The 13249-nt window shown below is 54.1% G+C and overlaps 1 protein-coding gene across 1 annotated transcript; it reads left to right on the top strand.

The window, feature by feature from the left end:
* Positions 1-10453: 10453 nt before the first annotated feature.
* MYOD1 (myogenic differentiation 1) lies at positions 10454-13039 on the top strand. The gene is made up of 3 exons (XM_081062312.1): positions 10454-11286; positions 11757-11835; positions 12111-13039. Exons 1-3 carry the CDS (start codon positions 10657-10659, stop codon positions 12359-12361), a joined length of 960 nt encoding a protein of 319 aa, XP_080918438.1. The 5' UTR covers positions 10454-10656; the 3' UTR covers positions 12362-13039.
* Positions 13040-13249: the final 210 nt, after the last annotated feature.

Raw genomic sequence — 13249 nt, 5'->3', positions numbered from 1 at the left:
TCTTATATTTTAGAAATACAAAATCAGATACGTATAAGTGAAATGATACAATGTCTGAAATTTGTTTCAAAATAATACAGGAGGGGAGGAAGTGAGCAGGATGTTAACAAGTCAGGTTTGGACATGGGTTAATGGTTGTTAGAGCTGGTAACAGGGCTCATTATGCCACTGTGTCTATTTCGATGTTTGAAATTCTTCATAACAAAGAGTGAAAAAGGGCGTTGGGCTGGGAAAGAAAGAAGAGACAAGAGAAGGGCTGAATGGATAGGGAGCAAATTTGATAGGCCCAGCAATTCCCCAAGACCAGATGTTTTTTTCTCCCCATGTTCTCCCCTGCCTCTCTCTAGTTCCTGGGACAAGCGCACTCTGAGCCTGCATCCCAAAATAGCTAAGGAAGGACAGTGAGACCCAAGACCCCTGAGCCAGATGGGTCAGAGGTCACACGTCAGGACAGAGGTGGCCACCTCTTTACTATAGAGAAACGAAATCAACGCCAGCCCCTGGTGACCCTGCATTTACTTGCCTTTGTGTACCACAGGTGGGGTTGTCCCTGCTTCAAAGGCATGAAATAGGGACAAGTTCATCCCTATCCATTTGGAGAATCCTGCGCATAAAGGGGCCTCAAGAAGCCATCAAGTCCATTTCTCCGTCTCCAAGGTCTTGGTCTGGTATGTAGAGCCAAGAGACCCTTGCTCCCATCTCAGAGCTGCCATAGCTAAGCATATGTGAACACTGGGCAAGTTGCTTAGAACCCTGGGCCTCAAAGGCCTACACTGTTCAACGGGGAAAAATGTTGCCATTGGTGTCAGGGCAGATAGGGACATGGCACTAAGATGCGGACTCTGCTGGGCTCAGCCTTCTCTGGAGATGCCTTGCACAGAGCTGCCTCTGCGGGTCTCGCCCAGCCCCCGCCCCCTGGCCCTGCATGCACCAGCCTCTCTGCATCTGTCATCAACCCGCTCTGTTCCCTACCAGCCAGGCTTTGTTTAGGGGCGACTGGCAGGCTGCCCGTGCGTACAGTGGAGGCAGTGACGCCCGCTGCTGCAGACAATACTTCACAGGCTGCGTGGTTACCCACACTTCCAGACACCCCACACCCCACCATGGCCCCAGTTTCAAGAAGTCCAGAGCCCAGAACAGCCAGGCCAGCCCACTCAGTGACCCAATCCCCCCGCCCCATTCACCCAGTGCTTGCTCATAGCTTCCATCCAAAGGCAGAGCAAACAAGGCAAGAATAATCCCCAAGCTCCTACTGTGCACCATGAGACGGGTTCCATACAAGCACGGCGCTTGCCTTGGCGTACTGAACCCTCACAGCCCTACAAGATAGGTCCTGGGGCTAGTCACACTTTCAGCTGTGAAAAGTGAGACTCAGAGAGGGGAAGTGACTTACCCAAGGTAAGTAAGGGACAGAGCCAGCACTGGGGTCTCGTTTAATGTGATCCTGAAGTCCAGTGGAGAAACCTGGGAACACGGCATCAGGCACTGATGCCCCAGCCTCTGTGGCAGGCAAGACTAGCACCATATGTTTGAAAGCCAAGTTCAGACACAGCCCGAGAGATTTTGTGCCGTATCTTCAGGAGAAGCCAAAGACTGTGAAGTCCACGGCCTCCGGTGCCCCTTGGGGTGGGGGGGGGGATCTCCAAATTAATCTCCTTTCCATCCTGAGGGGCAGGCTTCTGTATCTCATGCTGAGCCCGGCCTCACTCAGGCTTCCTGTTCATGCACCCCCAGCCCTGTGCTGGACCGGGGGACGGAGTCAAAGAACAGGCTTCTGCTCTCCATCCCAAGAAGAAAGGCCCAAGAAAGAGGCTGGGACGCCAGGGAGGAGTGGGACCCTGGCAAGACCCCTCCTGAGTGTGAGAGGAGCCAGGAGTCCGATGATGCCGTCCTACATGTGGAGAAAGTGAGACCCAGGGAGGATTCAGAGAGCATCACACAGAAGCACACAGCCAGTGTGGTGAAAACCCTGGTGTTTGAGCTCCGGTGCAGGCTCTCTCCACTGTACGAGTTTGCTGTCCTCCACCTGGAATGCCTCTTCACACCACCCTCTACCCTTGACTTAAACTGTTGTCTAGATTGTCTTAATTGATGGGCTTCCCCTCAGACAGAACCCGTTTACCCCCTGGGGCCTGAGGGACCGAAAATGACCAAAGGTTCCAATAGACCAAAGAAGCCCCAGATATAGTGTCAATCACAAGGGGAACATTCTCTGGGATGCTGTCATGCCTTCTGGCCTTTGTTCCTGCTGTTCTCTCAGCCTAGAACACTTTTCCCTCTGGGAATCCCATCAGGCATTCGTACTCATCCTTCAATACCCAAGAAGAGTACCAATATGTCCTCCTCGGGGAATCTTCTCAGAGACTCACAGGAGAGTTCATTGCGCATTCTGGGTGCTTCCACAGGGTGTTTTGATGAGTAATTCATGGGTCTTCCTCTCCCCACTAGATGGCGCTCCCACAGGCCAGAGACCCTGCCCGAAACATCCTTAGGTCCTGCCGCATTGTCTGGCTTGGAGCCTGGGAACAGAGTGGGAGCTTACGGAATGTTTGAGGAATTGCGGGAAAGTAGACCTGTTAGGGCACATGGGCTGTAAATCACTTTCCAAAACCGGGGATGGAGGAGCAGCAATCCAGGAGTGCTTCATGGAGGTGGCAGGACAGAATGTAGGGCAGAGGCAGGTGACACACATCCCGGCAGCCTAGATACCAGTCATGAGGCCCTTGCCTTCTGTCTCTGCCAGGAAATCCCTGTCCTGGGTGCCACTGGCCAGGGGTGGGCAGGTTTCGGGGAGAGCATCAGGCCTCCACAAGACACCCAACCTCCCCCCTTGGAGGCGCATGGCTGGGGCAGCTGCTGGAGGCAACAACTGGTGTCTGTCCCTGGAGCCCAACGGCTGTGTGTGCCTTAATCCCAGCTCCTTGGATCCCCCCAGGCTGGCAGGTGGGTTGATTAGGCAGAAAGGAGACCACAGGAGAGGGGTAGCGAGTCAAGGCCCCTCCCTAGACCCCACAGCTGCCCACTGGATCTTGGCACGTGTGCCGTCCCCATCCGAGGCCTCCCATCACCAGCTCTCCCTTTAGCCCAGAGCTACTCCTCCCTCATCCTTTACATGGAGGCCTGACTGTCTCTAGGTAGGAAGGTTCGTCTTAAAAAGTTTAAACTAGAAACTGCAAAGAAGAGATGGATGCCATACCCAATATGTCCCCCTCGTGTCTTCTTTCCGGATGGAGTGGGGGACAACCAGACACATAGGCAGAGGCAAGTGTTCACACTGGGACCCAGGTTCAGGTGTACCTGGCATCACAGAGATGCCGTGTGAGACACAGGTGTGGTGTGGACATGGGGTGGGAGGTGTGTTCTGCAGGTAAGGTGTACACACCCAGCGTGTGAGGTGCATACGTGTGTGAGGACTATATGGGTCCACAGAACATACTGTGTGATGTCTGGGAGGCAGTCAGGAGGTGCGAGGTGTACGCAGTAAGGAAGATATACCCTTTCTGAGAGGTATACTCATGTGGGAGGTGTGTGGGGGGTGGACGGTTTACACATAATGTGAGGTGTATGTGATGTGTGCGGTGCACACGGAGTGTGAGGTGTACACTGTGTGAGGCGTACACGAAGTACAAGGTAGACATTGTTTGTAAGGTGTACACTGTGTAAGATACACATGGAGTGTGAGGCGCACACGGAGAGTGAGATGTACACGATGGGAAAGATGTATTCGGTTTGTGAGCTGAACATGAAGTGAGAGGTGTCCACAGTTTGTGAGGTACACACGGCTATGACACCCCGCTGAGGGGATGGAGGTATGGGGGTGAGGCCAAGTGGTCCGTCCAAGGAAAGCTGCCTGTGAGCTGTGTCCCAGACTCAGACGCTGGAGCCTTGGCATGACCTCCTTTGGAGCGTCCTCAGCAGAGGAGACTTAGGGATGTCCTCTGGCTTTTCATAAATTCTTACCTGTGAAAAGTAGGGCTACTTGGAGAGGCCTTCTCGTGAGCCTTCTGCCTTAACAAAACCTTAGCATGCCTGCCTTAACACTTCTAGTCATCAAGCTATTGTCACCCTATTTGTGTTCTTTAGTGAACCACAGTGAGTTTGTATTTCAGACTCTGGGAATCTGGGCCCACAAAGACACCCCCTCACCCCCTACCCCGCTCACCTCTGAGACAGAGAAAGGCTTCAATTGCATAAGGAATGAGCTTGAAGGAGAGAGACTAGATACGTGAACTCCTCGGGTCTTTCCAGAAGCCAGGTATCAGGTGGTTCTTAATTTGAGCCTCAGCTTTCCCTGCCTCTGTCAAGCAGTCTGGGCTCCTGCTAACAGCCTTCACTGGCTTCCCAGCCCCTGGGGAAGAACCTGGAGGTAAGAGGTGTATGGGAGAGCGAGGGGTGCATAGACTGAGCTGTACATGGCATGTGGGGCCGTGGGGTGAAAAGTTGTGCAGGCTGCAGGGGTCTCTCCTCCAATAAATGCCAAGCTCACATCAGGCACCCCCTCCCTGTGTACCCAATGCACTGTACACATGCTTTTGTGTGCAAAAAGCATCCCATTCTTACCTCACCCTGTGGTCCCAAGTCAGCCATCAAAGCCATCCTCAAACCCCACCTCATGCCACCCCCACACCCCTCACCCAGCCCAGGCAGCATCAGACATTCAGGCCACAGGTTCCTAGAAGAGCAGGAGCCAGGCCTGTCTTGTCTTCCGTAGAATCCCCTGCTCCTGGCAGAGGTGACTTTCAGTAATAACCTGGTCTCTCTGCATGGAATGCTCTTCTCTAGATGGGCGTATGGCTTGCTCCCAAACTCCTTTTACCTCTTTGTTCAAATGTCACTTTATTTAATTCTGCAGCTACTCTGGGCCGGACACCCCAATCCCGCTCACCCTGCTCTGCTTTTAATGTTTTTCTGCAGCACGTCTCACCTTCTGCCATACTCCATAATTTACTTATCAGTATGCTTGTTGTTTCCTGTCAGTGCTGCCTGTTAGAATATCAGCTCCACAAGGGCAGGGAATTTTGTTTTATTCCTGCTTTATTCTCAGCTCCTGACACAGAACATGGGCAGCATAAGTATTTGTTGAGTGAGTGAATGAATCACCGAGTGCCCACAGTACACGCACTGCCCCACACAGCCACTCCCTGCCACACCGGGCAGGAAGGAAGTACACTTGCCATTTGTTGTCACCCATGCCCTTCCCCCTCCACGTGAACCCCTTTTCTCCAACTCCTCTCCAAACTCCCAAGCCCTGCTTGTATGCGGGAGGCTGGGGAGTACCCTAAAATGAGAAGTGTGGCCATCTGGGGAAATCTCTGGGCCCCAGCCCTGAATCTGGACCAATTCTATACTCTGACCACCCCAGGCTGGTCCCAGGGCAGGATCCATATCTAGTAGCAGGCAGTTTCAGGCTTCAGGCTTTCCTGGGGAGAAAAGTTGGCAGAGGACAGAAAGGGGTACCCAGGGTGGATCTAGGGACAAGAAGAGAAAGCCTGGGGACAGAGAAAAGATCTGGGGCTGGCCCTGTCCACCTGCTTACTCATGTTTTCACCCTCTGGCCCTGTGGCACCCCCCCCACCCCACCCCACCCCCAACCCCAGCCAGATATGCAGCCTCTGCCAGCCCAGGGGGAGAGGCCACAGATCCAGCCTGGGCAGGGGCAGGGTGCTTGAAGACTGGGGCAGGTGCAGGCTGGCTTGAGTTTCCAGAGGCTATATATATATGTATATGTATATATATATATACATATAAAGGCGGCCGGGAGCCCTGGGGCCGGCCGCTCCCTGAGGGTGCAACTTTGTGGGGCCCAGCCAGGAACGCTCTGCATTCCTGCCCAGAGGCTGGCTCTCCATTTATAGCCCCAGGCAAGCTGGCCAAGGGAGCTGAGGAAGGAGGACTGGAAAGGGTGGAGGGAGGAGAGTCCAGGGAGCCCTGCCTCCCCAGCTGCTGCCAAAGTCGCTCCTCATGGTGAAGACTGGAAAACCAAGGACCTGGGCGAGGTGTGCGTTTACCCACGTCACACAGTCCACCAGTCTGATCAGCCTTGAGTTGGACCGAGAGGTGCTGGAGGATACCCCCTCCATAGGTCCTTTTGCCCCTTGCCACTGGTCTCTCCCAGAACAAGTGCAGCACCTGTTTTCCTGAGGGACACCCTTGACTAAACTCTGCAGTATAAGGGTTTAGACTCTTTCAGCTTCCAAACTGGACGTCCTTTCCCTCCCTGCCCCGAACCCAGCACTAGGACTAAAAGGGCCCAGCTCTCAGAGCGGACGCACTTCTCCCTGCTCTTTCAGCAACAGCAATGGGATGGTGGTGTTGGCAAACCTCTCCCCCAAAGAGGTGGTGGTACAACCAGGAGAGTGACCCTGGGCAGGCATGGGTCCCAGGCCTGGAGGGGTCTGTAATGGTCGCTGAGTCCAGTGAGCGCCCCACTCTTTAAGCCTCAGAAACCTCGTAGCAAACAAAATCCCACTTGGAAATCTAATATAAAAGTGGCATGCGCCACTAGCTTGTGTGTGGTTTTATAACAGTGCTTCCTAATTACTGAAGATGAAACTACAAATCTAGTTTAAAACTGTCAAAGCATCTTAGATTTCTAAGCCACAAGCGATAAAATATTAAACGCGTTCAGTAAGTTCGAACATACAACATTTATTTACTGTAGAGTCACCTTGATGATGGCCCCGAGGTGGTTTTTATGAACGCAAAACACAAAAAGCAAGGTTGTAATCATTTCAGTCTCAGTATCCAAATTATGTCTATGTTTTCTTTGCTTGCTCAGGTCTGAGAAGTCTAGATTTGTACGGATAAGTGGTTTGAAGAGTTCACTTGGAATCTCAGGGTACTCTTCAATTAAACGGTTTGATTGATTCATTCATTCATCCAACAAATATTTATTGAGTGCCTACTATGTGCCAGGCCTTCTGCTGAGGCTTGAGAAATACTTGTTTCACTCTAAATCACCAATGTCACAATTATTGCTATTCCTCATTGTGATGTAAGTCAAATGAAAAAAGACAATATTACAGCAGGCCATGTATAATTGCTCAACCTAAAGGAGCATGTCCCCGCCCAATGGGCCTGAGTCTTGCCTGGAAAAGGCAAGTATGACTGACCATGTACGTCTAATCATGTATGTGACTATCCAGTTTAAAAGGAATACAACCATCCACATTAAAGACATGTTTCAAGAAGTTCAAATATATGCATAGAAATTCAAAGGGCATGAGGCCACGCATTCATTCATTCATTCAACATGTATCAAGTTCCTACAATGCAATAGCCACTGTGACGGTTTCTGAAAAGGCCTTGGTGAATCAAACATCCCTGCCTTGAGGGGCCTATATCAATCAATGAGCAAACTAATAAAGAAGATAACTAAAGAGTGGCCGTGCTAAGAAGGACCTGAGCAGGGTGATGTAATGCAGCTTAGAGAGGGTGCCCAGAGACATCCCAAGGAGGTCACGTTTGCGCTGAGACATGCTATATAAAAAGCAGCCGATATTGGGAAGAGCCTGGAAGAGACTGCGATAATCAGCAAGCACAAGGCTCCAAGACAGGAAGGGAGGTCATGCTAGAGTGGGGTGATCAAAGCGAACAGTGGTTCCGGGTGAAATTGCAGAGATGGGCTGAAGGTAGGACATGCAGGGCCTCAGAGGCCAGGGTGAAGAGGTGAGATTTTATTCTAAATGCAATGAGAAGCTGTTAGGGAGTTTGAAGCACAAGAGAGATATAATCCCATTTATGCTTTTAAAGGATGACTCAGGCTGCTGTGTAGTGAATGGATTATACAGGGGCAAGAGTGGAAACGAGGAGAGCATCCCCTACTGGGGTAACCCAAGCCAGCAGTGTGGCAGCTTAGTCCAAGGTGGTCACACTGGGGATGGACAGACTTGAGAGATGTCTTAGAGGTCAATTGGACAGGTCTTCCACATGACCAGATCTCCCTTCTGGAATGCCACCGTCAAAAATCCCCCTGCCTACCTGTCATCGCCACTTGGATATTGGATACTTATTTCAAATTTTGCCCAAACTTGGACTCTTGGCAGACTTACTCTTCCCCAACTTCATTCTTTCAGAAGTCAACCTTAACTCCTCTTTGTCTCACGGCCCACATCCAATTACGAATACATTTTGCTGGCTCCATCTTCAAAATATATCTGGAATTCAAATACTTCCACCATCTCTACTGCTGACAGCCAGATCTAAGCCACCATCACCACTCACTTGGATTATTGCACTAGTCTCCTAATTGGTCTCCCTGCTTCTGCCCTTGCTCTCCATAACCAGTATCCTCCTATTAAAATGTAAGTCCGATGGTGACATTCTTCTCTTCTCCTGAAGCCCTCCAGTGGCTTTCCATCTCAGAATACAATTCCTTTGCTTTCTGTCTGACCCCATGCCCCACCACTCTCCCACTTGCTCACCCTGCTCCAGTCATCCCAGCTTCCTTGCTGTATTTTAAGTCTGCCAAAGAGTCTTGCCCAGGACCTTGGCACAGGCTCTTCCCTCTATCTGGCTCTAGATATCTGCTTCTGCCCTCCTTTCATTCAGGTTTCTGCTCAACTATGATCAGCCCAGAGAAACAGCATTCATCACTTTGTTCCTTTGCCTTGTTTTCTTTTTCTTTGCAGAACTTATGACCTCCTGACATGATATACTTCCTTGCTCATTCATTTATTGTTTGTCACCCGACCCTACAATGAAAGCACCGTGAAAGCAGGGTCTTGGTTTTGTTCATTGCTCTGTCTCCAACACCTAGACCGGTACCTGGCACATAATGGATGTTCCATAATGTGTTAAATGAATAAATGAAGGTGGTTTTATGGAATGGAGGGGCTTGAGCACTTCATGAAGAAGACCTTCAGCACTACCCCAAGTGGCAGAGAAGTTAAGAAGGCAGGGCTCCAAGAGAGCCCTCGAGGTTTGATGGGAAGGGAGGACTTCCCAGCACCCGAGGATCAGTTAGGACAGATCCCAGAAGTTAGTGGGAAAGACACAAAGATCACTCTTGCTTTTATCTCCGGGCTCTAGGAAGAGAGACCCCAGTAGGGGTATCTGGTTCAAGGGAGACCTCTAGCCAGAGTGCTGAGAGGAAGGTGTGAACTGCAGAGAAGTCCTATGGAGGGCAGGACCTCAAGCTTGTGAGGAAGCCAGAGAACCCATGGAGTGGTTGCCTCCTCCTATCCCCCGTCTCTGCACTGGGCCTGCTGGGAAGAAATGCAGCTGCGGCCTCTGGGAGCTGAGCCCTAAGATTACATGGGCCCCTGGCAGGGCTCTGTGCCCCAGCTAACAGCTGGGAAGCCCACAGAGAGCACACCATCCACCCGGAGCCAGCAACAGAAGCAATCCCTCTTGCTAGTATACCCTTACATCTCAGACTGAAGCCTTCCACATCTTTGGTCTCTAGATTCTCATCACCGACCACCCCAATCACTTTAAGAGATTACTGTTGTTGTCCTCAGTGGGTAAACAGGATCGGGAGGCCAGTGACTTGCACCAAATCACACATGAAACTGGGGGTCTGGACTCGAACTTAGGTCATTGGTCTGTAAACTCCACCCTCAAAGAATCCACTCTGGAGTCTGGGCTTTCCAAACCTTTGCCCAACGAACTTTTCTGATGCAGCACTGCGAAGCGAAGGCAAACCCCAAGTAGATGGAGTTTTCTTTCCAGCTGAAGAGGCATCTCTGAGAGCAGCACTGGACACCTGGCTGCCAAAATGCACAATTTGACATGGGCAGGCGTCCCCTTCCCTCCCTCCCTCCAGGCCGGGGCAGGAGTTGAGCTTGGAGAGATGGGCATGAAGCTTTAGTAGTGATCCTGGACTCCTGTATAAATGAGACTGGATTTCTAAGCATCCAGGGAAAATGAGCAGGAACTGGCCTAATGGCATGGTCACCACGTCCACTTTATCTCAGTTTTGCCGACTTGACTCTCGGGTCTATTTCTCATTGCTCGTTTCTCCGCCTCTGACTCTCCAGCTTTCTGCTCGCTCCATGTCTCAGCCTCCTGCTTATATATCTCTCACTATCTCAGCTCTGAGTGTGTCTCTACCCCATTGCTATGTGTCTTTCTCCAGGTCTGATTTCTACTCCTATTCTGCTTTGGGTCCCCCGCAAATCAGAGGACAGAGGGGCCCAAAGTCAGCTGGGAAGTGAGAGCCCGCGCGGCCAGCGTTTTCCGCAGAGATAAGAGGAGTCCTGTGCTGGAGAGGTTTGGGAAGAGTGTGCCCGGGAGCCAAGTGTAGCAGCATTGGGCTGCCAGCCTCTGCCTCCCTTCCTGCCTAGGGAGGAGCCGGGCCACGCGGGCGCGCGCGCGCGTCTAGGGATAGGGGCCTGGCCAGTCTCTAGCCCCTGCGGCCACCCTGGGGATCCCAAGCTCCTCCCCGTCCCGTTCCTATTGGCCTCGGGCGCCCCCGCCCCCAGCAGCCCGCTCCCGCCCCGGCGCCTGGCGTGAAAATAGGGGTGGAGAAGCCCCAGGGAGCTGCCGCTACTTTCCGCGGAGTCCATCAGGCGGGACAGGACGGGGCAGGGTAGGGGACGGTCAGACCCCCAGCATTTCGCTATCGCGCTGCCGCCGGAGACCCGAAGAAAGTTTCGGGCAACCCCTGCCTCCGGGGTTGGGCGAAGCCAGGACTGCGCTGCTCCCCGCCGGGATATGGAGCTCCTGTCGCCGCCACTCCGCGACGTAGACTTGACTGGCCCCGACGGCTCTCTTTGCAATTTTGCCACAACGGACGACTTCTACGATGACCCGTGTTTCGACTCCCCGGACCTGCGCTTCTTCGAGGACCTGGACCCGCGCCTCGTGCACGTGGGCGCGCTCCTAAAGCCAGAGGAACCATCGCACTTCCCGGCGGCCGTGCACCCGGCCCCCGGCGCGCGCGAGGACGAGCATGTGCGCGCGCCGAGCGGGCACCACCAGGCGGGTCGCTGTCTACTGTGGGCCTGCAAGGCATGCAAGCGCAAGACCACTAACGCGGACCGCCGCAAGGCCGCCACCATGCGCGAGCGGCGCCGCCTGAGCAAAGTCAACGAAGCCTTCGAGACGCTCAAGCGCTGCACGTCTAGCAATCCTAACCAGCGTCTGCCCAAGGTGGAGATCCTGCGCAACGCAATCCGTTACATCGAAGGCCTGCAGGAGCTGCTGCGCGACCAGGACGCCGCGCCCCCTGGCGCCGCTGCGGCCTTCTACGCGCCCGGCCCGTTGCCCCCCGGCCGCGGCGGTGAGCACTACAGCGGCGACTCGGACGCGTCCAGCCCGCGCTCCAACTGCTCCGACGGCATGGTAAGGCTGGGACCCCGGGCTAGAAGAGAAGTGGGGGCAGCTCTCGGGAGGATCTGGGAAGCTTTTCCGAGGGCGGGGGGCTAACTGACCCTCCAGGGAGAGGTTTGGACGGGAGTGGACCCCTTGTCCCGGGCAGCTGCCACTGGGGTGACCTGGTGTTTTGGGAACGCATCGTACAGATGCAATCCACTCGATGGGGAGCACTGTTCGAACACCTCTGCGCCGTGATCTGCTTTTTCTACACTTGTCCTTATTTTCAAAATTAAGATTTGTAGCCCTAGGTGACAGTCTGCCCTCTATTTGGCCCCGCATACTGCAGACAGCTCCTGCCCACCCTTACCCCCACCGCTCTCAGGGCAGGAAATTTGAGGGTGAGATTTGGGAAGTTGTGGAGGAGACGGCCAAAGAGAGTGATATTCCAGGCTCGCGTGGTCTCACGGGCCTGAGTCGGTCGCCCTTGCCGTTTGCAGATGGACTACAGCGGCCCCCCAAGCGGTGTCCGGCGGCGGAACTGCTACGACGGCACCTACTACAGCGAGGCGCCCAGCGGTGCGTATTCGCGCCTCCTCACGTTGCTCTTTGACCTGCCTTAGCTTCCCTTTATCTAGGATCCCTGCCCCATCCCTCCACCTCCCCCCACACACACATCATGGGAGATGGCACAAGGAAGGAAATACCAAGCATGCAGCTCCCTCTCTTTTCGCTCCCCACTCTCTCTGGATGGCCCCAGACAATGGCAGGTCTGCTGCAAAGGACTGGGCCCAGAAGTTGGAGACTGGTCCGCGGCTCCACACCCGCCTACTAACCTACCCTTCCCCGCGCAGAACCCAGGCCCGGGAAGAACGCTGCGGTGTCGAGCCTTGACTGCCTGTCCAGCATCGTGGAGCGCATCTCCACCGACAGCCCCACTGCGCCCGCGCTTCTGCTGGCGGACGCGCCGCCGGCGTTGTCTCCCGGCTCACACGAGGCCGCCGCCCCGAGCGAGGGCGATCGCAGCGCCCCCACCCCTACCCCCGACGCCGCTCCTCAGTGCCCCGCGGGCGCCAACCCCAACCGGATCTACCAGGTGCTCTGAGGGTGTGGGCGGCCGCGTCGGAGGACGTCGAGGGATGGTGCCCCTAGGGTCCCTCGCAGCCAAAAGATTAAGCTTAAATGCCCCCCCAACTGCGCTTTTAAAGCGACCCTTCCCAAGGGAGGATAGGCAGGAGAACTGATGTGTCTCCTGCCCCCAGCACCCCAGGGCAAGGACACAGTCCTTTTTTTCCACGCAGCACCCTTCTCTGAGACCCGCTGCGATGGCCGTTATGTGTTCCTCGGTGGGCCACAGCTGACTCTGGAGGGGCCAGGCCCTTCCTCTTCCTCGCCACTTTCCCCCTGTGGGGTGGGAACCGCGCGGACCTAAGCCCAGTCCCTTGACGCCGAGGTCGCTTATGGGGGCGTGGCCTCTCCTTTTGCTAGCCCGGAGACATCCGCTGTTTCCCACAGCCAGCGGGGTGCGCTCAGGTCCCACGTGTAACAAGTGTAACGGTAACCACTCTCACCCCTCCCCCTGTTCAGGACCACTTTTTTGTAATACTTTTGTAATCTATTCCTGTAAATAAGAGTTGCTTTGACAGAGCAGGAGCCCATAGGGCTGTATTTATCTCTGAGGCATGGTGTGCGGTGCGACAGGCACTTTGTATGTTTATACCGCAGCGGGGCGAGCCGCGGGCGCTCGCTCAGGTGTTGGAAATAAAAATGCTAATTTATACCGAGGTGGCTCTGGCTTTCCCTATGGATGGGGGCAGGATTTTGAGGGGACGGAAAATCCACAAGGAGTACGGCAACTAGCCCTGTAGGCGGCAGGTGGATTGCAAGGAGGAAGCCTGAGGCCAAGAGAAAGAAGCAATGTGTCTCCCATATGTGGGCAGGTTCCTAAGACGGTGGGAAGCAGCACCACTCGCAGGTCAGTGGTACTCCTGTC

This window comes from Rhinolophus hipposideros (genome assembly GCF_964194185.1).
Source record: "Rhinolophus hipposideros genome assembly, chromosome: 10".
Classification (NCBI taxonomy): Eukaryota; Metazoa; Chordata; class Mammalia; order Chiroptera; family Rhinolophidae; genus Rhinolophus; species Rhinolophus hipposideros.
This window is presented reverse-complemented; position numbering and strand designations above follow the sequence as displayed.

Excerpts from the sequence above, each read along its gene's own strand:
- MYOD1 (XM_081062312.1), top strand. The coding sequence starts at position 10,657 with ATGGAGCTCCTGTCGCCGCCACTCCGCGACGTAGACTTGACTGGCCCC. Across the intron at positions 11,287-11,756 it reads CCAACTGCTCCGACGGCATG|ATGGACTACAGCGGCCCCCC; the intron begins GTAAGGCTGGGA and ends TGCCGTTTGCAG. Across the intron at positions 11,836-12,110 it reads CTACAGCGAGGCGCCCAGCG|AACCCAGGCCCGGGAAGAAC; the intron begins GTGCGTATTCGC and ends TTCCCCGCGCAG.